The 27901-nt window shown below is 37.2% G+C and overlaps 1 protein-coding gene across 1 annotated transcript in view; it reads right to left on the bottom strand.

The window, feature by feature from the left end:
- Positions 1-27901, bottom strand: part of SHOC1 (shortage in chiasmata 1) — a 100233-nt gene that overhangs the window by 50263 nt on the left and 22069 nt on the right. The window contains exons 8-10 of the mRNA XM_063082574.1: positions 17916-18017; positions 9443-9551; positions 3232-3326 (exon numbers count right to left, since the gene is read on the bottom strand). Coding sequence (XP_062938644.1) covers positions 3232-3326; positions 9443-9551; positions 17916-18017 — 306 coding nt within the window. The remainder of the gene's footprint in view (positions 1-3231; positions 3327-9442; positions 9552-17915; positions 18018-27901) is intronic.

The raw sequence follows: 27901 nt of genomic DNA, 5'->3' as shown, positions 1-27901 counted from the left end.
TTAGCCTAAATAAGGAGAAATCATAACACACAGAGGTTTTGACATATGTATACACTCTTGAATCCATCACTACAATCAAGATAATGAACATATCCATAACCCTCTAAACTTTCCTCATGCCTCTTTATACCTCCCTTCTAATCCTCCTCATCCCCCTACTCTTGTCCCATTGTTCTGTTTCCTGCTACTACAGATAAAACTGCATTTTCTAGAATTTTATATAAATGAAATCATACTGTATGAATTCTTTTTTGTCTAGCTTCTTTCATTCAGCATAATTATTCTGAAAATCATCTAAGTTGTGTGTATAACTAGATCATTCACTTGTTTAGATGGAAATAATTATAGATTTACATGAAGTTGTAAGAAATAATACACAGAGGTCACTTGTACACTTTTCCTAGTTTCTTCCAATGGTTTGGAAAACTATAGTATAATATCACCTCTAGGATATTGACATTGAAACAACCTACCAATCTTATTCTGATTTTCTCACTTTTATCTGTACTCATGTGTGTGTATTAAATTCTATGCAATTTTATCACCTACGTAGATTTGTGTATCCCTCATCATGCTCAATATACTGAACAGTTCCAACATTACAAGGATCTTTTTTGCCGCCCTTATATAACCATACTTACCTCCCTCCTGCATCCCATCACTAGCCCTGATACCCACTAATCTGTCCTCTGTTTCAGAAAGTTTGTCATTTCAAAGATGTCGTTTAATGGAATAGATCATTTTTTTTATTACTAACTAGTGTTACATTATATAGATGTATAACAACTTGTTGATTCATTCACCTGTTGAGTTGTTTCCAGTTTTTGGCTGTTACAAATAAAGCTATTAAGAACATTCATGCATAAGTGTTTGTATGGACACAGGCTTTTATAAAATAGATATTATTATTTCCATTGAATGAGGAGATAGACTCAGAGGGGTTAAATTACTTGCTAGTTATGTAACTAGGTGATAGTAGAGTTGGTAGTAAAGTGCTTGTCTTTTTTGGTTTGGTTTCATTTCTGTATTATGAAATATGCATTTAAACATACGAACAGCTATGTGTATATGTAAACATTAAAGAAAAATAATAAAATGAACAACTGTGTACCTACCAACAAGGAAAGAAATAAAATACTATCCTTCTCTCAAACACCATGGGAATTTCATGAGGTATAACTCTTATATTTCCTTTTCCAACCCAGCACTTTTTGTCCTTAAAAAACAAAAATCTAAGTAGATATTATTGATGTTAGTGTTAAAACATACATGTACATATATACAAATATCTTTCCTCATTATTCCTTCTTATATCTCAGACCTTCCATCAGGGATCACTTTCCTTCTGGTTTTAACTTCATTCTTTAGAGTTTCTTTTAGTGAAGGTCTCTCTGAGTTTTTATTTTCTGGAAATACCTCTATTTTACTATAGTTATGCGATGACAGTTTTGCTGGGCATAGGATTCAAGTTGATAGATATTTATTCTGAGCATATTGAAGATATATTCCACTGTTTTCTGGCTTTCATTGGTGTCATTGAGAAGTCGTTTTTCATTTTTCTCTTTGGTGTTCATAGGATCGTTTTGGTTTTTTTGGTAATGTGCAGTCACTATAATGCATCTAGGAATATAATTCTTTTTATCCATCCTTCATGGAAATCATTGAACTTGGTAGATCTAAAGATTGATGTTATTCAAAAATTCTAGAAAATTTTCAGCCATCATCTCTTCAAAAATTATTTCCTTTTTATTTTCTCTATTATCCTTGTCTTGCTCTCTGTTCAATCTATCTCAATCCTTCATGTCTTTTAATCTCTCATATCTTTCATTTCTTTGTTTCTCTACTGGACTCTGGATAATTTCTTCAAATCAGTCTTTCAGTTCATTAATCTTTTTTCAGCTGTGCCTGTTTTACTATTAAACTTATCCACTAAGCTTTTAATTGTTTTATTTTTTTATTTCTAGAGGATTTACATAGTTCTTTTGCAAAGCTGCTTCGTTATTTCTCTTGTTCCTTGCTCATATTTCTTTTTTCCCTCCCACCTCACCCCTTTCTTTGCTTTAAACACATAATGATATTATGTGTTTGATAGTTCCAATACATGATCTGATTTTGATGTCTGCTGTTTGTGCTGGGTCTATATATTTTGCGATTTTTGTCTGTTAGCACAAGTTTCTTTGAAATTTGTGCAAGTTCCTTAAAGCAAGGGTTGAAGTTCATTTCTTCACAAAGGATTTATTTTCCTCTAGAAAGGATTTGCCTTTGTTTTCCTACTTTTTTTTTTTTTTTTTTTTGGTGGGGGGAGATCGTCAACCTGGGACCACTTCAAATTAAATGACCGTGTATTTCCAAATGATATAGTTGGTTTAAATTCAGACTGCAACCTAGAATGATAGCTGGCTTCTGGTTAAAAATACTTCAGGAGAGATTATTTTTTTCTTTTCCCTTCCTCCAGCACTAAGGTAGAATCAGACAAATTTACTCAATGTTCTTTTCTATGTGGTGGGTTATTTTGTTTACTCATATTTTGATAGTACAGTTTGTTGGATTCCCAGTTTTAAATTGTGCTAGGTTGCAGTAAAATAATTCCTAATCCTACACCCCAAGCAGACATCAAAACAGAAGCTCAAGGTCTCCAGAATTTAGCAGAAAACCTTAGAGGGAAAGGCAGCTTTGGTTCTTAAATACTTTATCCAGAGTTCCATTTCCATAATGGAATTTCATAAATAAGGCTGTTCAGAAAAGAGTTTAACTTACTCAGATAAATTTTGAATATATATGTGAAATTTATATTTGAATCAACATTATTTTGTTAAACTATAAGTAAATTTTGTTAAAATGTTTTTAAATATCCATTTTGGAAAGCTTGGGAAACCAAAAATTTTAACATTAGCTATAGGGAAATTTTTCTTATACGACCAATTCACAAACTTGGAAATACAAAGTGTACATATGGGACTGTTTTATGTACTCGCTTTATTTTTTTTTCTTTTCCTTTTTTCCCTATATATAGGAATTAACTCAGAAAATCAGCAAGATCAAGGTCTTGTCATTTACTCTTACATTTAGCATAATGAGTCTTCTCGCAGATACTTGGATATTTCAGCTTTGTGCTAAGTTATATATTCTGTGTTAAGAAATGGTCAAAGAAAAATGATATCCCACATTTGTACTAATTGTGCCTTTTCATCTGTACTTTCTGTTTACCATTCAAAAGCAATTAATCTTTACCTGTAAGCAAAAATTGATTCAAAGAACTTCTGCAGCTTTCTAATTGCCACACCATATGGTATTTATTAGCTGATTCTTCAGCAGTAAGCAAACTACTGAAAAAGAAGAGTTAAAGTTTAATACATTAATAATATTGAGTCTTTCTGTATAATAAAATTTTGTTTTAAGAGAAGTATTCTAAGTATTTTTCACATTCAAAAATTAACTCTATTTTATAAATGTATGAACTAAAGTAGAGTTCCATAGACCAAATTTCAAATACTTACTTCCTCCTCCCTGGGAAAGTTTAGTAATTCGTAAACTTAATTGCTCCTGCTTGCCTATAAGTTACTCCTACCTCTACCTCCCTCAATGGAACCTGGAGAATAGGGGGCTGACTTGGGAAGGTTTTAGCACTTCCTTCCGTAAACTGTGCCAGTACCAACCCTATAAGCCACTAAAAATAAAAATACAATCTAAGTAAAATTAATGTGCTTTGCATGCAAATAACAGGTTCAATAAAAATTTTTACAAAATTGCTGGTCCCCAAGTCCTTTCTATGTAGCCTCTATTGGCTGAGGATGAGAACTATGAAAAAGTCCTGTATGTTCTCCCTTCTGTGGAAGTGGCAGGGTCATAAAGTTTATTTCAGGTCCTTCAATCTTGGTGGGTCTTTGAGTGAGTAATGTGTATCTGTCTGTGTTTATATGTTTTGAGGTGCTGGGGGGGAAAGGGAGGAAATATGCATGACAATCAGTGTAAATGACACTCATCAGTAGCCATGAAGCTACTAGCTTTGGTAGGAAAGAGACCATTAATTTAAAACCCCCTTAATCTATGCCCCAAACCTACCATTTCCCCCAGTGAGAATTGATTATATTGTTTCTCTGTTCATATAGAACATGAATAAGCATGCTGTCTTTTTTTTTGAAGAAAAATTACATAATTTTATTAAGAAAGTATTCTTACATTAGATTTTTAAAGCATAAATTCCAAAGAAAAGTTTGATAAACTACATAAAAGTTTATTAGAATTAGAAATTTCTGTTTATTATACAATATAATTGATTCTGCAAAGGCAAGACAGAGAGGGAGAGAAAATTTGCAGTGCACATTTACAAGAAAGGGCTTACAGTGCAGAATATATGAAGTATTTTTTTTTTTTGACATTTTTTTATTGAAACATATTTGATTATATATATTTGTGGGGTACAGAATTGAATATCAGTAGATGTATATAATATGTGGTGATCAAATCAGGATAATTAGTATACTCATGTTTACAAAATGTAATCAGTCTTTGTGACCCTTAACTAATTTCTCGCTACCCCCCCGTCCCCATTTCCCACCTCTAATAACCACGTTCTGTTCTTTTTTTTTTTAATTCAATATATTATTGTGATTGTTTCTTTCTTTCTTACTTTCTCTCTTCTCTTTCTTTCTTTATTTTAGCTCCAACTTATGAGATGACATGTGGCATTTCTCTTTCTGTGCTTGGCTTATTTCACTTAACTTAATGTTCTCTAAGTTCACACATGTTGCTGCGAATGGCAGAGTTTCATTCCTTTTTATGGCAGAGTACTATTCCATTGAGTATATATACCACATTTTCCTTATCCAGTTTTCTGTCGATGGACATTTAGGTTGATTCTAACTCTTGGCTACTGTAAATAGAGCTGCAATAAACATGGAGTGCAGGTATCCCTTTGACATGATGATTTCCATTCCTTTGGGTATATACCCAGCAGTGAGATCGCTGGATTGTATGGCAGTTTTATCTGTAGTTGTTTGAGGAATCTCCATTCTGTTTTCCATAATGGCTGCACCAATTTACAGTCCCACTAATAGTTAGGAGGGTTCCCCTTTCTCCACATTCTTGCCAGCATTTGATATTCTCTGTCTTTTTGATAACAGCCAGTCTAACTAGGGTGAGATGATATCTCAGTGTGGTTTTGATTTGCATTTCCCTTACGCCGAGTGATGTTCAGCATTTTTTCATGTGTCTGTTGGCCATTTGTATATCTTCATATGAGAAATGTCTATTCAGCTCCTTTGCCCATTTTTTAATTGGGTTACTTGTTTCCTTACTGTTGAGTTGTTTGAGTTCTTTGTATATTTTGGATATTAATCCCTTGCTGGCTGCATAGTTTGTAAATATTTTCTCCCATTCTGCAGATTGTCTTTTCTCTCTGTTAATTGTTTCTTTTGATGTGCAGAAGGTTTTTAGTTTGATATAATCTCATTTGTTTATTTTTTCTTTTGTTGCCTGTGCTTTTAGGGTTGTATTCATAAAGTCTTTGCCCAGTCCTATATCCTGAAGTGTTTCATCTGTTTTCTTTCAGGAATTTTAGAGTTTCAGGTCTTATATTTAAATCTTTAATCCATTTTGAGTTGATGTTGGTATATGGCAAAAGGTACAAGTGTAGTTTCATTTTCTACATATGGATTTCCAGTTTTCTCAGTACCATTTATTGAAGAGGCATTCTTTTTCCCAATGTTATGTTATTGTTGCCTTTGTCAAAGATCAATTGGCTATATAATTCTTTCTTTTAAAGGAATTTATTTGTCTTTGAAACATATTGATAGTACATATTTATGGGGTACAGAGTTATATTTCAATACATGTATACAATGTGTGATGATCAAATCAGGGTAATTAGCATTTTCATCATCATAAAACTTTATCATTTCTTGTGGTGGAAAATTTGGTCTCCTCTCTTCTATCCATTTGAGAACATACAATAAATTACTGTTTCATTATAGATGTCTAGCACTATAGTACACTAGAACTTATTATTCCTAGTTAGCTGTAATTTTTTGCCCATTAACCAACTTTTCCTTGTCCCTCCATCCTCTCCCCTTCTCTGCCTCTAGTAACCACAATTATACTCTCTACTTCTAAAAGTTCAATTCATATATTTTTTATCTCCCACATATTAGTGAGAACATGTGGTATTTATCTTTCTGTGCCTGACTTATTTTACTTAACATGTCTTCCAGACTCATCCATGTTGCCGCAAATGACAGGATTTCATTCTTTTTCATGACTGAGTAGTATTCCATTGTATATATATCCCACATTTTCTTTATCCATTTATCTGTTGATGGACACCTAGGCTGATTCCATATCTTGGCTATTGTGAATAGTGCTTCAATAAACAGGGGAGTGCAGGTATTTCTTCAGTATGCTAATTTCCTTTCTTTTGGATAAATACACAGCAGTGGGATTAAGTGTGCTAATTAAATTGTTAAATTGACAATCTAGGGCAGTAGAAAGCTAGGTTTTATGTCTAAGCCATGTAATTTACCCATGTAATCTAAAAATCTTAGCTAGTGGTGGAAAATATGAGAATATAGAAAATTCATGAATCTTACCAATGTCTCTTTGACAACTAGACACCTCAAATTGTAGGCAATTATTTTAAAGTGAAAGGAAGGCGAAATATTTAGGCAAGTCACATTTGATATATACAAATATTTTTTACTCTTAATGGAGCTTTCTGAAAACATGTCTGAATTTGATATATTCTTTGGTCATAAAAATATGTTCATAAGTCAGTAGTCACTTATGGAAATAAAATCTTTTGCCAATACAGACTTTTCTTTTTAGTCCCATAAAACCTAGCACAGAATCTTACATATGGTAGGCACTGAAAATATTTGTTAACGAGGTATTATTGGTATTATTACCCAGCCAAAATGTTGTGTTCTGAACTAAAAGTAATTGGGGCCATAAAAATAAGAGTACAGTAACATTACTTATTTTCCCTTCTGTTGTTTTTATAGTCACAAACCAAATGGAAGTGATTTATCTCTTGCTAGTGAAAGTAGTAGTGATGAGACAACTTCCTTCAGTTGTTTCAAATGGCTCTAGACCCATTAGCTAATCAAAAGCCTTTTTTGTCTAGGTTGCCAAATCATATTGCATTAGATAAGATTCATTTTATATATTCTCATTAGATATTTGAATTATAAAAATAAAGATATATAACTTGGGTAACTGAAAAGTTTAATTATTATTTAAATACATACTTTTGATATCAGATTGAAATTCAAGATTATACTAATTTCTGCTAGTTTTTGTCTCTAATTGCTAATCTGTCTTAACAGACAGATTAGGGTATATGTAGTAAATAAAAGAGTAATAGAGCACTAATAAAGACAGTATATGTATTGCAAATAAACACCATACACCTTAGCACAGGGACTAAAAGTATTTTTAAAAATTACAAGTAGTTTTCATATTTATCCCATGCTATTTTTAGTGCTCATATCTGATATGGACAGTCCTAGTTCATGGTAGGGTTCTTTTCTTTTTTATTGAAACATAATTGACTGTACATATCTGTGAGTTTACAGTGTTGCATGGTAGAGTTCTGTATAGCATAAATTTACTCCCCAAATGCAAATACAGTAACTCTTAGCCAGCCCAAAGATGAAGATATACATGGGGTCCTCAGTGCCAGGCTCCTCCATCTTATGCTTCAACACCTTGCTGAGACCATTAATAGAAGCCTAAGCAGCCAGTGATGAGTTCTAGAGCCTTGACTCAAGTTGCTCCCAGTAATCCAACAGCATTCCCTTCTGGAAGATAGTGATCACAACTAAGTATTCAAAACCCAGTACACAGCTCCCACAGTTGCCAGTCCTAGAATAAGTCATTAGAAATTTGTATACTATCCTGTAATTTTCCTTAAAATGTGTAATTTTAGGACACGTTAAGTTCTAGGTTTACCGTTGGGGAAAAGAAAGGACTGTGCTGGTTATATTCTTGGTTTTTGTAACTAGCATAAGAAGCAGAGGAATAGAGTGGTTTTATTCTAGGACAGCAGACTAACTAACCCACCTTAGAAAACATTAAGTTTCATATATGCCACATAGTATAAGGTAGCAACCAAAGTTATCTCAGACTCTGACAAAGGACAAGGATGCTGGGCTATTAAGCTATGGAATTTTGGCTTAAACCAGAATACAGTGATCTAGATCTGCAATATCAATTTTAAGATTACAGACCATTCTGTGCAGTAACAATGGGATATTGAACATATTTATGGATTGAGCCTTGGTTCTACGTGTCTGGTTCTCCTGACACTGAGACCACATTGACAGAGGTTATCAAGGTCAGTGGATAATCTGTGTTGGAGAGGGGATATGACCCCTGGTACTCCTAGGGGGAGTAAGTTGACAGCCAAATCTATTGATCGACCATTCACAGTGCTCTGTGTTTCTTGGCTACTCACAAATCTTTTAGAAGACCTTGTAACAACCCTGTAAGGTAGATACTATTGTTATTCCAGTATTACAGATAAAGAAACTGAGGCACAGATCAATTAAAATTAAAGAGTTAGTAAATGATAAATCCAGGCAATCTAGCTCTAATTCAGAGCTTTTAACCACTTATTATGGGCTGAATTGTGTCCCTCTACAAATTTATATGCTGAAGCCCAACCCTCAGCACCTCAGAATGTGACTGTATTTGGAGATGGGGGCTATAAAGAGGTAATTAAGCTAAATGGGGTCGTTAGGGTGTATTCTAATCCTACATGACTGGTGTCCTTATAAGAAGAGGAGATTAAGACATAGACAAGAAAGGAGGAAAGACTATATGAAGACAAAGGGAAAAGACAGCCATCTATAAGCCAAGGAGAGAGGCCTTAGAATGAAACTAACCCTGCCAAAACTCTGTTCTTGGACTTCTAGCTTCCAAAACTGTGAGGAAATAAATTTCTGTTGGTTAAGCCACCCCATCTGTGGTATTTGTTGTGGCAGCCCTAGCAAACTAACATACCACTACACCACCTTTCATGGCAGTGAGTGCCAATAGAGGTGGTGCCATTGGCAAGTGTCCAGTGACAATGACCTAAGTATATCATTCCAATGCCAGGATCTTCTAAAATTGTCAAGTTATTTATTTTTAATGGTCATATATTCACATTCAAAATACTAAATGTATAAAAGACCGTATTGTGAAAAATCTACCCATATTGCCATGTTATACAGTTCCCTTCTGGACACAACCAGTGTTACTTATTTTTTGTGTGCCCTTCTACAGATACTATACACATGTAAAATCAAATATGTACAGTATATTCCCTCCAGTTGCTTACTATAGACATTATACTACCTCTTACATTTTTACATAGAGATATCTTGGGAATTGCCTTTATATGGAGAGATTTAATTAAAGACTATTTGGTCTGAATTGCAACTTGGGTTCCAGTTATAATACTTACATTTTACAAAAAGGAGAAAGTGGAAATGTCTGAAGTCCTGTACATAATGAATTCACTGAAGAATGTTGGCTTGTTAGGTGTAGATGAGTTAGTGGCATTTCTAACTGTCCTGGAATATATGAAAATTTTAAAATTACGTAAAAATTTGACAAAATTAAGTATAATTTAGAACTGTTTGTAAACAATTATTATGTTGATTCTGTTGCAACAAAATATATCAATAAGAAATCTGAGTAAAAATTAGTCTTAAATTTCCATCTAAAATGTGATATATATACCCAATGGAATACTGCTCAGCTATAAAAAAGAATGAAATTCTGCCGTTTGCAGCAACATGAATGAGCTTGGAGAAAATTCTGTTAAGTGAAATAAGCCAGACACAGAAAGAAATAACATGTATCCTCACTCATAAGTGGCAGCTAACAAAGAAAAAAAGAAAGAGAAACAAAAAAACAACAATCACAATAATACACTGAACTTTCAGAAGGAGAGAACAGAACTGTGGTTACTAGAGGTGGGAAAGAGGGAGGGGGAGGGGCTAGGGAGAAATTGGTTAATGGACACAAAGAATGATTATGCTTTGTAATGATGAATATGTTAATTATCCTGATTTGGTCATCATCACATATTGTACACAAGTATCAATAGTCAACTTTGTACCCCACAAATCTGTATAATCAACTATGTTTCAATAAAAAAGAAGAAAATTCCATCTATATGAGGAATTACATGTATTATATGTGCCTCAACTATGACAGTGGTGATTTTTACTAAATACATTGACAGATAAACTTTATTGAGTTTACCATATGTAAGATAAATTCTTTTTTTTCTTAGCAGATGGGGCACTCTTTATTTATCTATTTATTTTCTTATATATATATATTTTTTTTTAATTTTATTTTGTCGATATACATTGTGGCTGATTATTGCTCCCCATCACCAGAACCTCCCTCCCTTCAACCTCCCCCCCTCCCCCCCAACAATGTCCTTTCTGTTTGCTTGTCGTATCAACTTCAAATAATTGTGGTTGTTATATCTTCTTCCCCTCCCCCCCGGGTTTGTGTGTCTGTGTGTGTGTGTGTGTGTGAATTTATATATTAATTTTTAGCTCCCACCAATAAGTGAGAACATGTGGTGTTTCTCTTTCTGTGCCTGACTCGTTTCACTTAATATAATTCTCTCAAGGTCCATCCATGTTGTTGCAAATGGCAGTATTTCATTCGTTTTTATAGCTGAGTAGTATTCCATTCTGTAGATGTACCACATTTTCCATATCCACTCATCCGATGATGGACATTTGGGCTGGTTCCAACTCTTGGCTATTGTAAAGAGTGCTGCGATGAACATTGGGGAACAGGTATACCTTCGACTTGATGATAACCATTCCTCTGGGTATATTCCCAGCAGTGGGATAGCTGGGTCATATGGTAGATCTATCTGCAATTGTTTGAGGAACCTCCATACCATTTTCCATAGAGGCTGCACCATTTTGCAGTCCCACCACCAATGTATGAGAGTTCCTTTTTCTCTGCAACCTCGCCAGCATTTATCGTTCAGAGTCTTTTGGATTTTAGCCATCCTAACTGGGGTTAGATGGTATCTCAGTGTGGTTTTGATTTGCATTTCTCAGATGCTGAGTGATGTTGACATTTTTTCATATGTCTGTGGGCCATTTGTATATCTTCCTTAGAGAAATGGCTACTTAGCTCTTTTGCCCATTTTTTAATTGGGTTGCTTGTTTTTTTCTTGTAAAGTTGTTTGAGTTCCTTATATATTCTGGATATTAATTCTTTGTCAGATGTATATTTTGCAAATATTTTCTCCCACTCTGTTGGTTGCCTTTTAACTCTGTTGTTTCTTTTGCTGTGCAGAAGCTTTTTAGTTTGATATAATCCCATTTGTTTATTTTTCCTTTGGTTGCCTGTGCTTTTGGGGTTGTATTCATGAAGTCTGTGTCCAGTCCTATTTCCTGAAGTGTTCCTCCTATGTTTTCTTTAAGAAGTTTTATTGTTTCAGGGTGTATATTTAAATCCTTAATCCATTTTGAGTTGATTTTAGTATATGGTGAGAGGTATGGGTCTAGTTTCATTCTTCTGCATATGGATATCCAGTTATCACAGCACCATTTGCTGAAGAGGCAGTCCCTTCCCCAGTGAATAGGCTTGGTGCCTTTGTCAAAGATCAGATGGCAGTAAGTGTGTGGGTTGATTTCTGGATTCTCTATTCTATTCCATTGATCAGTGTGTCTGTTTTTATGCCAGTACCATACTGTTTTGGTTATTATAGCTTTGTACTATAAAGTCGGGTAGTGTTTTGCCTCCAGCTTTATATTTTTTGCTCAGCATTGCTTTGGCTATGCGTGGTCTTTTATTGTTCCATATAAATGACTGGATAGTTATTTCCATTTCTGAGAAAAATGTCTTTGGAATTTTGATGGGGATTGCATTGAATTTGAATATCACTTTGGGTAGTATGGACATTTTCACTATGTTGATTATTCCAATACAAAAGCATGGATATCTTTCCATCTTCTTGTATCCTCTTTAATTTCTCTCAGCAGTGGTTTGTAGTTCTCATTATGGAGATTTTTCACATCCTTGGTTAATTCAATTCCTAAGTATTTTATTTTTTTGGTGGCTATTGTAAATGGGCAGGCTTTCTTGATTTCTCTTTCTGCATGTTCACTATTGGAAAAAAGAAATGCTACTGATTTTTGTGTGTTGATTTTGTATCCTGCTACTGTGCTGAAATCATTTACCAATTCCAAGAGTTTTTTTGTGGAGGTTTTAGGCTGTTCGATATATAGGATCATGTCATCTGCAAACAGGGACAGTTTGACTTCATCTTTTCCAATCTGGATGCCCTTTATTTCCTTCTCTTCTCTGATTGGTCTGGCTAGTACTTCCAACACTATGTTGAATAGGAGTGGTGAGAGTGGGCATCCTTGTCTAGTTCCTGTTCTTAAAGGAAAAGCTTTCAGCTTTTCCCCATTCAGGATGATATTGGCAGTGGGTTTGTCATATATGGCTTTAATTATGTTGAGATAATTTCCGTCTAAACCTAGCTTATAGAGGGTCTTTGTCATGAATGAGTGTTGAATTTTATCAAACGCTTTTTCAGCATCTATAGAGATGATCATATGGTCCTTGTGTTTGACTTTATTAATATGGTGTATCACATTTATTGATTTGCATATGTTGAACCAACCTTGCATCCCTGGGATGAATCCCACTTGATCATGGTGAATAATTTTACGTATGTGTTGCTGTATTCTGTTTGCTAGTATTTTAGTGAGGATTTTTGCATCTATATTCATCAAGGATATCGGCCTGTAGTTTTCTTTTTTGGTTATATCTTTACCTTGTTTTGGTATCATGATGATGTTTGCTTCATAGAATGAGTTTGGGAGATTTGCGTCTGTTTCAATCTTTTGGAATACTTTGTAAAGAATCAGTGTCAATTCCTCTTTGAATGTTTGGTAAAATTCTGCTGTGAATCCATCTGGTCCTGGGCTTTTCTTTGTTGGGAGCCTTCTGATAACAGCTTCAATCTCCTTTATTGTTATTGGTCTGTTCAAATTTTCTACGTCTTCATGGTTCAGTTTTGAGAGCTTGTGTGTGTCCAGAAATTTATCCATTTCCTCCAGATTTTCAAATTTGTTGGCGTATAGTTGTTTATAGTAGTCTCGAATGATTCCTTGTATTTCAGATGAATCAGTTGTAATATCGCCTTTTTCATTTCTAATTTTTGTTATTTGAATCTTCTCTCTTCTTTTTTTTGTTAGCCATGCTAATGGTTTGTCAATTTTATTTATCTTTTCAAAAAACCAACTTTTTGATTCATTGATCTTTTCTATCGTTTTTTGGGTTTCAATTTTATTCAGTTCTGCTCTGATCTTAATGATTTCTTTCTGTCTGCTAACTTTAGGTTGGGATTGTTCTTGTTTTTCTAGTTCTTTAAGGTGAAGTGTTAGGTTGTTCACTTGCCATCTTTCCATTCTTCTGAGGTGAGCATTTAATCTAATAAATATTCCCCTTAATACTGCTTTTGCAGTACCCCACAGGTTTTGGTATGATGTGTCATTATTTTCATTAGTTTCAATAAATTTTTTGATTTCCTGCTTGATTTCTTCTTGGACCCATATGTCATTAAGTAGAATGCTGTTTAATTTCCATGTGTTTGTATAGTTTCCAGAGTTTCGTTTGTTATTAATTTCTAGTTTTAATCCATTGTGGTCTGAGAAAATACATGGGATAATTCCAATTTTTTGAATTTATTGAGACTTGATTTGTGACCTAATATGTGATCTATCCTGGAGAATGATCCATGTGCTGATGAGACGAATGAATATTCTGAGGTTGTTGGATGGAATGTTCTGTAGATATCTGCCAATTCCAATTGGTCTAGAGTATTGTTCAGATCTTGTGTTTCTCTACTGATTCTTTGCCTAGATGATCTGGCTAATATTGACAGTGGGGTGTTCAGGTCCCCTGCTATTATGGTATTAGTGTCTATTTCCTTCTTTAGGTCTAATAGAGTTTGTTTTATAAATCTGGCTGCTCCAACATTGGGTGCGTACATATTTATGATTGTTATGTCTTCTTGATGCATCAGTCCTTTTATCATTAAGTAGTGTCCCTCATTGTCTCTTTTTATGGTTTTTAGTTTAAAGTCTATTTTGTCAGATATAAGAATAGCTACTCCAGCTCATTTTTCTTTTCTGTTTGCATGGTAAATCTTTTTCCATCCTTTCACTCTGAGTCTATGTGAATCTTTATGGGTGAGGTGGGTCTCTTGTAGGCAGCATATAGTTGGGTCCTCCTTTTTAATCCAGTCAGCCAGTCTGTGTCTTTTGATTGGGGAATTTAAGCCTTTTACATTAAGAGTTGTTATTGAAAGGTGCTGATTTATTCCTAGCATTTTATTGGTTGTTTGGTTGTCCCAGGTGTCTTTTGTTCCTTGCTTTCTGATTTACTGTTTGGCTCTGTGTTTGTTGGTTCCTTAGGTTGTAGATAGCATTTTTGTTTGTTTGTTTTCTCTTCACGAATGCCATTTTTATTATACTAGTGGGTTTAGATTTTTCTTGGATTTTTATGGCAGTGGTAGTTATTTTTCAGGAACCAAACCCAGTACTCCCTTGAGGATTTCTTGTAAGGGTGGTCGTGTGGTAGTGAACTCCCGCAGTTTTTGTTTGTCTGAGAAATATACTATTTGCCCTTCATTTCGGAAGGATAGCCTTGCAGGGTAGAGTATTCTTGGCTGGCAATCTTTGTCTTTTAGTATTTTGAATATATCATCCCATTCCTTTCTAGCTTTTAGGGTTTGTGATGAAAAGTCTGATGTTAGCCTGATTGGGTCTCCCTTATAGGTGATTTGACACTTCTCTCTTGCAACTTTTAATATTCTCTCTTTGTCTCTGAGTTTTGCCAAGTTGACTATAACATGTCTTGGAGAAGGCCTTTTTGGGTTGAATATGTTTGGAGGTCATTGAGCTTCCTGGTTCTGAAGATCTGTGATTTTTCCTATACCTGGGAAGTTTTCTGCCACTATTTTGTTGAATATGTTTTCAATGCAATCTGCATTTTCCTCCCCTTCTGGAATACCCATGACTCGGATATTAGAGTGCTTAAGGTTGTCTGATATCTCTCTCAGATTTTCTCCCATGTCCTTGATTCTTTTTTCTTTCTTTTTGTCTGCTTGTGTTATTTCAAACAGCCCATCTTCAAGTTCAGAGGTTCTCTCTTCAACTTCGACAAGCCTGCTGGTTAAACTCTCCATTGTGTTTTTTATTTCGCTGAATAACTTCTTCAGTTCAGCAAGTTCTGCTACATTTTTTTTCAGGACATTGATTTCCTTGTACATTTCCTCTTTCAGGTCCTGTATACTTTTCCTCGTTTCATCATGAAGTCTAGCTGAGTTTTCTTGTATCTCATTCAGTTTCCTTAGAATTATCAGTCGAAATTCCTTGTCAGTCATTTCAAGGCCTTCTTGTTCTATAGGATCTAGAGTTTGAGATTTATTAACTTTTGGTGGTGTACTTTCTTGATTTTTTGTATTTCTGGTATGTTTTTTTTGATATTTATTCATTGTGGCCGGGGGTTTCACAGTCCACCAGTTTGAGACTATTAACTAACTAAGATGTTGCTGTGGTTGCCAATTTGGTATGGCTACCTCTGTGACTGCTCAGTTGGCCTCTACTGCCTTGTGTGTGTGGTTGCCTCGGGTCTTGGGCCTCTCTGGGGAGCCACCTCTCTGGTCAGCTTGGACTCTGCTGGGCTGCTGGATCATGGGGCAGTACCACAGTGTGTGTGGTCTCTGCTGAGCTTCCACTTCCCGTGCAGGACTTCTCCCTGTTCCGTGCACTCTGGCCCGGGCTGCTGAATCACGCAGTGGCGGCCCCACAGGGTGTGTGGTTTCTGTCAAGTCTTCGCCTCCCTAGCTGGACGTCTCCCCACTCTGTGTGCACTAGGCTGGGCTGGGATGTGTCTTCTGCAACCCTCGTCTATCAGCTGGGCCTTCAAGACCCTGCTTGGCACTGCCTCGCCCTGGAAGTCTACCAGGTTTCTGCTAGGCACAGACTACCGGTCACTCTGGGTGCCTTTGTAGCACTGTGTAGATCTTTCTCAGGACTTATCACCTTCCTCCTGGTATCGTGGTTATTTGTGTACTTGTCTTATCTCCCACACCAGAGCGTGAGCTCCTCGGGGGAGGAGCCCGCAGCACACGGTTCACCTTTGAATCCCCCTGGCGTGGACTGACTCCGGTGCCCACCTGCAGTCAGCTCTCCAGCAGGTTCAAGCGAACTCGGGAATGCTCCGACCACACTATTCCTAACCAGAATTCGGTTAGGCATTTTTCCGAACTGGTGGCCGCAGAGATGGTATCTGCCTCCCGGTAACAGGAAGTTTACCGGGGGCCGGAGCCCAGGGTGCAGTGGAGTGACAGTCGGCCCAGCCCATACTTCCTTGCCCTCCCGACCCTGGCCAGTGACACCCCACGCCACCAGCCCCGCCAGAGAACCGTGGAGGGAGTGGGAGAGGAGGCTAGCCCGCAGGCACTAGGAAGCCCCGCGCAGGGGCAAGCAAGTGGGAAGGCTCAGTGAGGAGCCGAGCCGGGAGAGGAGGACAGGCTTGGCTGAGCTGGGCTGGAGCCGCCACCACCTGAGAAAATGGAGTCAGCCCCGGGGCCGGTGAGTGGCCCGGTGGGGCAGGCAGAAGCCGGGTGGGCGTCCGCCCCCCGAGCAGGGCCGGGGGTCACTCACGGGGCTGGGCCAGGCTGGGCAGCTCCCTCTCTGCCTCCGCGTCGTCACCGTCCCCGTTCTCGGCCCCCGCCGCCTCGGGCTGCTCACTCGGTCCCGCGGCGTGGCTCGGGCGCTCCCAGGAATCTTCTTTTATGCCGGCCTGAAACCTCGAATCCTGAATAGGGCAGCTGGCCACTGCAGCTAAGAAATAGTTCTTTTCCTGCTCCACACTTTAAAGCTGTTGCCTGTAAACGAGGCAGCCTCTCCTGCCAAGGGCAAAGTGGCGGTCAGCCCCTACAACCGGCCACCAGCAGCGGTCCTCCCTTAAGAGATGGCAAGAGGAAGGTCCACAAGTTTCCCAGGTGCCTAAGGCCCAGTGGCTGCCTTTTCCACCTCAGCTACTCAGCGCCAACTGCCGCAGCCACCGCCATCTTAGGATCGGACTCCACTTTAGCATTTATAAATCTTTATATACAATGGCTCCCTAAGGTGATCAACAAGAATGCAAGCTTTTTCCTCCCACACAGGATTGAGGTTCTTGTGTATTGTTTTACTTCTAAAAACTTCTTTGCCTCCAATTTTCAACTTCACGTATGGATCACTTGTCCGTGACTATGAAGAAAAGTCCCATGATATGCCGTGTAGAAACTGCATGCCGGTAGCTTGGCTCAGTCGAGTCCAAAGGCCTCAAAACCAGGGAAGCTGATGGTGTCCTTGGTGTAAGTTCTGGAACCCAAAAGCTGAAGTCTCAAGCTCTGATGTCCACGGACAGGAGAGAAGAGTATATCCCAGCTCCAGCACATAGAGAGAGAGAGCTTCACCTCTTTCCTCTGCCTTTTGTTTTCTCCGGACCCACCAAAAAGTTAAATTTTTAAACAGTGTAACTAAGGTCAGAAAGATTGCTAATACTGAGAAAAAATACACAATTTTATTTACTAAGCTATAATATTTTAAGATTTCTATTTTTAATATCAATACTGTTTCCTCTATTCTTCTTCCCTAATCTTTGTAACTCTTCTCTCTATATATTACTCAGTTTTGATGCCGGTAGGATTCTGAGTTAATGATAACAACAAATATAAAGGGGCAGATAAGAGAAAAAAACAACTAGGATTATAATAATCAAACTTTAAACATAGAAATTGAGTCACAGTAGACTATATACATGAATGGATTATATTTTCACATCATATACAGGTATAATCTCAATGATTTATTCAAAATTTCTACCTGGTTCACTATACTCTGGTTCACCCTGGCTCTGAATATTCAAAATCTCTGTGGAGCTGCATTTCATATCTTCAGTGTCAATTCCATGGTTGGTAGTAAGATTTGAAAAGAAAAGGAAGAAACTCTACTTTCATCAAACATACCATTAAATTAGTTTTTAGTAACCCTGTTCAGTGGCTTTTTCCTTTTAAAAAGTATTGCCTTATTGTAGGTCAATTTTCCTTTTAGAAAGAAGTAGAGATTTCAACTTCTGAAGAAAATGCTGACTTAATAGGTGTGTAAGTATATCCCTATGCACTCTCCTGGTTACCACTCAACTGTCTATTAAAATTATGAAAGGAAAATAAAAATGGGAAAATTTCCATAATCATTGGAAGCTAAGATAGGGTGGGCAATCCATAAGGCACAAACATTCAAGAATGAGATCACTATGAAGGATTTAATCTTCATCAATATAGGATGACTTTCTATGATCCATTTATCTATAATACTGCCATTTTGTCTTTCTTTCTTTTTCCCCCCCAGCTGACTGATGTATTTTGCCTATCTCTTCATTTTTTACCTTTTGGCTTTCTTTTTTTCCCCCTTGTTTTAAAGGTACAACTCTTATAAAAAATATACATGGTAGTTCCTTGATTGTAAGACATAGTTTTTCATATTTTGTTGTATGTAAAATTGTGATGCACCCTGAAATCAGTATGTACAATTAGAATGTTTCTTTTTTCCTTAAACATTCTTAAGTCAAAATGTGTCTTGCAGTTAGTGGGATCTTAGAATCACAGAAATATGGTAATTATATTTGCTTTTTTATTTAATCTAAGAATCAATCTCTCTTTTAATAGGGAAGTTTAATCCATTTACATTTATTCAGACAAAGTGGTATTTTTATACTCTTATTATATGTTTCCAGCTCCTTTTGGTTCCTTTGCTTACTTTTATTTTGCATAGAATTAATTCTATTCTGAGTTTTTTTCTTCCATTGGTTTGAAGATCATATTTTAAACTTATGCATTATCATTAATTTTAAAATATTTACATTTTAATCTTCATTTTTTCTATCAATTAAAAAAAAGCAGCATCTCAATTCCCCTATAAAATGAGAAACTTAGCATATTTTTCCACCAAAATTTTCTCCCTTTCTCCAAGTTTTTATTAGATTATTCTATGTTTCAAGTAAGATGGTTATAATTAATTTCTTTCAAAATTATATCTCTGGCTTCTGGTTCAATACAGCAGAAAACACACATATTAGCTATCCTTTCCAAATCCTATGAGAATGACAGTAAACATATATAAAAGTGGAGTGAACAGAAAGGGAGGAAAAATTCTTCTGTGGACCAGAGTTATTAGTAAAATTCCAGGAGATAAGAAGAAGATAAAAAGAATACATAAAACCAAATGAAGGGAGTTTTGCTTCTGGCAATTGCTCCTATGGACCAATTCTCCTGTGAATAACAAATGTAACTCTGAACAAAATATGTAAAATGACTATCTGAAAGTACTACAGTCTAAAGCAAGCAAAAACTGGAAGAGAATTGACACTGAGTGAATTTCCCATTTTTACAGTTTTCCACCTGAAGAGAGGACCTAGGTTGGTGCTACCTGGGACAACTAGAACTTGGGTAAGAATCTGCAGTCTTATTGGTTTTAATATTGGAGGAGAGCTCTACCTGAACTAGAATTCAGGGTTACCATAGTAGCTGAAGAATGAAGGGGGGAAATCCAGGAAAGGAGAGAACAACAGAAGAAGAGCCCCTAACTCTATGTATAAACTCTGTCTAAATGTCTGGCTGATTCCTGAACTACACATATATTGGGCAAACTCCAAACACATCAGTTAAGGCTAAAAGTACTGAATAGAGATTTCAGCTTCCTCCCAACATAGGGGTAATAAAGTTTACAGTCAGTCATCCATATCCATGGGGTTCTGCATCTGTGGATTCAACCAACCATGGATCAAAAATATTTGACAAAGAAATTGTGCCAATACTGATATGTACAGAGTTTTTTTCTTATCAATATTCCCTAAACAATAAATTATAATGACTATTTACATAGCATTTGCATAATATTAGGTATTATAAGCAATTTAGAGATGATTTAAAGTATACAGGAGGATCTGCATAGGTTATATGCAAATACTACCCCATTTTATATTAGGGACTTGAGCATCTACAGATTTTGGTATCCATGGGAGGTCCTAACCAATCCACCATGGATACTGAGGGATGACTGTAGTTTGTGTTCAACCAAGTTAACAGCCTACTAAAACAAAACAAAACAAAAAAATCAACTCTCTTCAGAGGAACATAGCAGAATACAGTTTCTGTAATGCATTAGGTGCAATGTCAGGATACAATACAAATATTTTTAGTAAAGTGAAAAAACAGGAAAATGTGACTCATAGTCAACAAAAAATATGTCAATGGAGCCTAAACATGAGATGATGCAGATTTTTAAATCAGTATACAAAGATTTTAAAGTCAGTAATAATACAGCATAGTAATCACTATGCTGAAGGATGTAAAGAAAAATATTATTGTAATGAATGAGCAAATAGGAACTATCATCAGAGAAAGAGAAACTGTAAAAAAGAACAAATGAAAATTCTAAAACTGAATAGCTAAAATAAAAAATTCACTGGAGGTGCTTAACAGAAACTTGGAGGTGACATAAGAGTCAGTGAAATTGAAGATGGAGTAATAAAAATTGCCCAATCTGAAAAACAATGAGAAAAGATTGAATAAAATAAACAGAGCTTCAGTAATCTGTGGGACAATTTATCTATCTAACTTTTTAACTATACATCTTTGTATTTTGTGTCATAAAATAGAATTCTATAGCATTCAGGAACTACCCAGAAAGCAAAACCTTGTTCAGTTGCCTTCAATGATAAATTCTGCCATATATTAAAAAAAATTAACATAAATTATTCACAGACACTCCTAAAAACAGAACAGTGAATGATCCTCAAGTCACTCTATGAGGCCAATGTTATCCTGATATCAAAACGAGACAAAGACATCACAAGAAAATAAAACAACAGACCAATATTTCTTAAGAATAACACAATAAAGACTATATATGACCAACCCACAGCTAATATCATATTCAATGGTGAAAAGTTGAAAGCTTTTCTTCTAAGATCAGGAACAAGATAAGGATGCCCACTCATGCCACTTCTATACAGAATAATACTAGAAGTCCTAGCCAGAGAAATGAGGAAAGAAAAAGAAACAAAAGATATCCAAATTGGAAAGGAAGAAGTAAAATTATCTGTTTGCAGACAACATGATCTTATATAATATAAAAAACCCTAAGAACTCCACCAAAATATTGTTAGAAATATTAATTCAGGAAAGTTGCAGGATACAAAATCAACATACAAAAATCAGTTGTGAATAAGTAGAGTGATTTTCCTTCATGTACTTGGTGCTCAGGGTGAGGAGTAGGATAAAATTCCATAGCCAATAATGCTACTGGGTTTCTTTCATGTTTCATATTTCCAGGTGAATGTCATGTGTGTATTGAATTTACATTTTCTTACAGTTCATCGGAATGTTGCAATGAAAACACTTATAGATGGAATAAAAGCTTTTACAGGTTAAAAAAAAAATCAGTTGTGTTTCTCTACACTAACAGTGAACTATCTGAAAAACAAAAGAAAACCCTTATACATTGTTCATAGGAATGCAAACTGATATAGTTGCTATGGAAAACAGTATGGAGGTTCCTCAAAAACTAAAAATAAAAACTGTCATATGATCCAGCAACTCCACGTCTGGGTATTTATCCAAAGGAAATAAAATCACTATCTCAAAGAGATACCTGCACTCCCTTGTTCACTGCTGCATTATTCACAATAGCCAAGACATGGAAACAACCTAAGTGTTCATTTACAGATGAATACATAAAGAAAATGTGAAAAATGATATATATATAAAATATACATATATTCCATATATAATGGAATATTATTCAGCCATTAAAAAGAGAAGAGAATTTTGCCATTTGCGACAACATGGATGAATCTGGAGGACATTATGAATGAGCCAGACACAGAAAAACAAATAATGCCTAATTCTCACTTAAATAAGAAATCAAAAAAGTTAAACTCATAGAAACAGAGAGTAGAAGAGTAGTTACTAGGGGCTGAGGGGAGGCATAAATGAGGAAATGTTAAAGGGCACAAACTTTCAGTTATAAGATGAATAAGTTTTGGAGACCTAATGTATAGCATGGTTACTATAGTTAATGTGTCGTACACTTGAAATTTGCTAAGAGAGTAGATCTTAAGTATTCTCATCACACAATGAAAGGGAAACTATGTGAGCTGACCAAAATGCTAGTTAGCTTGATTACAGTAATCATTTTACAATGTGTATCTATATATATCAAAACATCATGTTGTACACCTTAAATATATACAATATTGTAAAATTAAAAAGAAAAACTTCCTTAAAAAAAATTTAAGCAATCTGAAAGAACACAGAAAAGGAGGAACTGAGAAACAAAAACAAATGGGACAAATTTACAACTTAATAATAAAAAGAAAATTAACCCAATTAAAAATGGGCAAAGGATCTGAATAGACATTTTTCCAAAGAAGATACACAAATGATCAATAAATACATGAAAAGCTGCTCACCATCATTAGCCTCTGAGAAATGGAAATCAAAACCACAATGAGATATCACTTCAAACCCACTAGGATGGGTATAAAAAAAAAGGTCAGATAATTAGTTTCAGAGAAGATGTAGGTAATTGGAACCCATATGCATTGCTGGTGGGAATGAAAAGTAGTGCAGCCATGTTGGGAAACAGTCTGGCAATTCCTCAGAAAGTTAAATATAGAATTATCATATAATCCAGAAATGCCACTCATAGGTACATACCCAAGAGAAATGAAAACATACAAGGGTACTTCAAAAAGTTCATGGAAAAATAGAATTAAAAGATAATATGGAGGCGTTTCAAGATGGCGGTGGCTGCGGCGGTTGGTGCGGAGTAGCTGAGGTGGAAAAGGCGGCCACTGGGCCTCAGGCAGCCGGGAAACTTGTGGACCTTCCTCTTGCCATCTCTTAAGGGAGGACCGCTGCTGCTGGCCGGTCGTGGGGGCTGACCGCCACTTTGCCCTTGGCAGGAGAGGCTGCCTCATTTACAGGCAACAGCTTTGAAGTGTGGAGCAGGAAAAGAACTGTTTCTTAGCTGCAAAAGCGAGTCTCGAAACAGGGAACACGGTGCCAGGGCTGCTGTGGATGCAGACAGGATCCCGGAGGCCGGGGCCACGCTGAAGGCGACCAGCTGCCCTATTCAGGATTCAAGGTTTCAGACCGGCATTAAAGAAGATTCCTGGGAGCGCCCGAGCTGCTCGCGACGGCAGCGGCCGAGAATGGGGAAGGCAGCAAACCAGAGGCAGAGAGTGAGCACCCGACCTGGCACAACCCTGTGAGTGACCCCTGGACCAGCCCTGTTTGGGGGGCTGACGCTCACCTGGCTCCCTAGGCCACTCACCGCCCCGGGGCTGCCTCCATTTTCCCAGGTGCTGGCAGCTCCCCCTGGCTCGGCCGCCACTGAGCCTTCCCACTTGCTTGGCCCGGCGCGGGGCTTTCCAGAGCCTGCGGGCTGGCCTCCCCTCCCACTCCCTCCGCGGTTCTCTGGCGGGTTGGTGGCGTGGGGCGTCCCTGGCCAGTGTCGGGAGGGCAAGGAAATACGGGCAGGCGGGCCGACTGTCACTCCACCACACCCTGGACTCCGGCCCCAGTAAACTTCCTGTTACTGGGAGGCAGATACCATTTCTGCGGCCACCAATCCGGAAAAAAGCCTAACGAATTTCTGTTTGGGAATAGTGTGGTAGGAGAGTTCCCAGGTCTGCTTGAACCTGCCAGAGAGCTGGCTGCAGGCGGGCGCTAGACTCGGTTTATACCAGGGGGATACAAAGGTGAACAAGTCCCGAGAAAGATCTAGACAGTGCTACAAAGGCACCCAGAGCGACTGGTCGTCTGTGCCTAGCAGAAACCTGGTAGACTTCCTGGGCGAGGCGGTGCCAAGCAGGGTCTTGAAGGCCCAGCTGATAGACGAGGGTTGCAGAAGACAAGCCCCAGCCCAGCACAGTGCGCAAAGAGTGGGGAGACATGTGGCCAGGGAGGCGGAGACTCAACAGAAACCACACACCCTGTGGGGTCCCCACTGCACGATCCAACAACCTGGGCCAGAGCACACGGAACAGGGAGAAGTCCTGCACAGGAAGTGAAAGCTCAACAGCGATCACACACACTGTGATACGTGATGCACCAGCCCAGCAGAGTCCAAGCGGACCAGAAAGGTGGCTCCCCGGAGAAGCCCAAGACCCGAGGCAACCACACACACAAGGCACTAGAGGCCAACTGAGCAGCCACGGAGGTAGCCATACGAAATTGGCAACCACAGCAACATCCTAGTTAGTCATTAGTCTCAAACCGGTGGACTGTGAAACCCCCTGCCACAATGAATAAACATCAAAAAAAAGATACCAGAAATACAAAAAATCAAGAAAGTACACCACCAAAAGTTAATAAATCTCAAACTCTAGATCCTGTAGAACAAGAAGCACTTGAAATGACTGACAAGGAATTTCGAGTGATAATTCTAAGGAAACTGAATGAGATACAAGAAAACACAGCTAGACATCATGATGAAATGAGGAAAAGTATACAGGATCTGAAAGAAGAAATGTACAAAGAAATCAATGTCCTGAAAAAAAATGTAGCAGAACTTGCTGAACTGAAGAAGTTATTCAGCGAAATAAAAAACACAATGGAGAGTTTAACCAGCAGGCTTGTCGAAGTTGAAGAGAGAACCTCTGAACTTGAAGATGGGCTGTTTGAAATAACACAAGCAGACAAAAAGAAAGAAAAAAGAATCAAGGACATGGGAGAAAATCTGAGAGAGATATCAGACAACCTTAAGTACTCAAATATCTGAGTCATGGGTATTCCAGAAGGGGAGGAAAATGGAGATTCCATTGAAAACATATTCAAAAAAATAGTGGCAGAAAACTTCCCAGGTACAGGAAAAATCACAGATCTTCAGATCCAGGAAGCTCAACGATGTCCAAACATACTCAACCCAAAAAGGCCTTCTCCAAGACATGTCATAGTCAAATTGGCAAAACTCAGAGACAAAGAGAGAATCTTAAAAGTTGCAAGAGAGAAGCATCAAATCACCTATAAGGGAGACCCAATCAGGCTAACATCAGACTTTTCATCACAAACCCTAAAAGCTAGAAAGGAATGGGATGATATATTCAAAATACTAAAAGACAAAGATTGCCAGCCAAGAATACTCTACCCTGCAAGGCTATCCTTCCGAAATGAAGGGCAAATAGTATATTTCTCAGACAAACAAAAACTGCGGGAGTTCACTACCACACGACCACCCTTACAAGAAATCCTCAAGGGAGTACTGGGTTTGGTTCCTGAAAAATAACTACCACTGCCATAAAAAAACAAGAAAAATCAATACCCACTAGTATAATAAAAATGGCATCCATAAAGAGAAAACAAGCAAACAAAAACACTATCTACAACCTAAGGAACCAACAAACACAGAGCCAAACAGTAAATCAGAAAGCAAGGAACAAAAGACACCTAAGACAACCAAACAACCAATAAAATGCTAGGAATAAATCAGCACCTTTCAATAACAACTCTTAATGTAAAAGGCTTAAATTCCCCAATCAAAAGACACAGACTGGCTGACTGGATTAAAAAGGAGGACCCAACTATATGCTGCCTACAAGAGACCCACCTCACCCATAAGGATTCACACAGACTAAGAGTGAAAGGATGGAAAAAGATTTACCATGCAAACAGAAAAGAAAAACGAGCTGGAGTAGCTATTCTTATATCTGACAAAATAGACTTTAAACTAAAAACCATAAAAAGAGACAATGAGGGACACTACTTAATGATAAAAGGACTGATCCATCAAGAAGACATAACAATCATAAATATGTACGCACCCAATGTTGGAGCAGCCAGATTTATAAAACAAACTCTATTAGACCTAAAGAAGGAAATAGACACTAATACCATAATAGCAGGGGACCTGAACACCCCACTGTCAATATTAGACAGATCATCTAGGCAAAGAATCAGTAGAGAAACACAAGATCTAAACAAGACTCTAGACCAATTGGAATTGGCAGATACCTACAGAACATTCCATCCAACAACCTCAGAATATTCATTCGTCTCATCAGCACATGGATCATTCTCCAGGATAGATCACATATTAGGTCACAAATCGTCTCAATAACTTCAAAAAAATTGGAATTATCCCATGTATTTTCTCAGACCACAATGGATTAAAACTAGAAATTAATAACAAACGAAACTCTGGAAACTATACAAACACATGGAAATTAAACAGCATTCTACTTAATGACATATGGGTCCAAGAAGAAATCAAGCAGGAAATCAAAAAATTTATTGAAACTAATGAAAACAATGATACATCATACCAAAACCTGTGGGATACTGCAAAAGCAGTATTGAGGGGAAAATTTATCGCATTAAACGCTCACTTCAGAAGAATGGAAAGATGGCAAGTGAACAACCTAACACTTCACCTTAAAGAACTAGAAAAACAAGAACAATCCAAACCTAAAGTTAAGAGGGGGTATAGCTCAGTGGTAGAGCATTTGACTGCAGCAAACCTAAAGTTAGCAGACGGAAAGAAATCATTAAGATCAGAGCAGAACTGAATGAAATTGAAAACCAAAAAACAATTCAAAAGATCAACGAATCAAAAAGTTGGTTTTTTGAAAAGATAAATAAAATTGACAAACCATTAGCATGGCTAACAAAAAAAAAGAAGAGAGAAGACTCATATAACAAAAATTAGAAATGAAAAAGGCGATATTACAACTGATTCATCTGAAATACAAGGAATCATTCGAGACTACTATTAACAACTATACGCCAACAAATTTGAAAATCTGGAGGAAATGGATAAATTTCTGGACACACACAAGCTCCCAAAACTGAACCGTGAAGACGTAGAAAATTTGAACAGACCAATAACAATAAAGGAGATTGAAGCTGTTATCAGAAGGCTCCCAACAAAGAAAAGCCCAGGACCAGATGGATTCACAGCAGAATTTTACCAAACATTCAAACAGGAATTGACACCGATTCTTTACAAACTATTCCAAAAGATTGAAATGGACGCAAATCTCCCAAACTCATTTTATGAAGCAAATATCATCCTGATACCAAAACCAGGTAAAGATATAACCAAAAAAGAAAACTACAGGCCGATATCCTTGATGAATATAGATGCAAAAATCCTCACTAAATTACTAGCAAACAGAATACAGCAACACATACGTAAAATTATTCATCACGATCAAGTGGGATTCATCCCAGGGATGCAAGGTTGGTTCAACATACGCAAATCAATAAATGTGATACACCATATTAATAAACTCAAACACAAGGACCATATGATCATCTCTATAGATGCTGAAAAAGCATTTGATAAATTTCAGCACTCATTCATGATAAAGACCCTCTATAAGTTAGGTATAGAGGGAAAGTATCTCAACATAATTAAAGCCATATATGACAAACCCACTGCCAATATCATCCTGAATGGGGAAAAGCTGAAAGCTTTTCCTTTAAGAACAGGAACTAGACAAAGATGCCCACTCTCACCACTCCTATTCAACATAGTGTTGGAAGTACTAGCCAGACCAATCAGAGAAGAGAAGGAAATAAAGGGCATCCAGATTGGAAAAGATGAAGTCAAACTGTCCCTGTTTGCAGATGACATGATCCTATATATCGAACAGCCTAAAACCTCCACAAAAAAACTCTTGGAATTGGTAAATGATTTCAGCACAGTAGCAGGATACAAAATCAACACACAAAAATCAGTAGCATTTCTTTTCTCCAATAGTGAACATGCAGAAAGAGAAATCAAGAAAGCCTGCCCCTTTACAA

The sequence above is a fragment of the Cynocephalus volans genome, chromosome 17 (genome assembly GCF_027409185.1).
Source record: "Cynocephalus volans isolate mCynVol1 chromosome 17, mCynVol1.pri, whole genome shotgun sequence".
Classification (NCBI taxonomy): Eukaryota; Metazoa; Chordata; class Mammalia; order Dermoptera; family Cynocephalidae; genus Cynocephalus; species Cynocephalus volans.
Note: the sequence above shows the minus strand (reverse complement) of the source record. Positions and strands in the feature narration are given on the sequence as shown.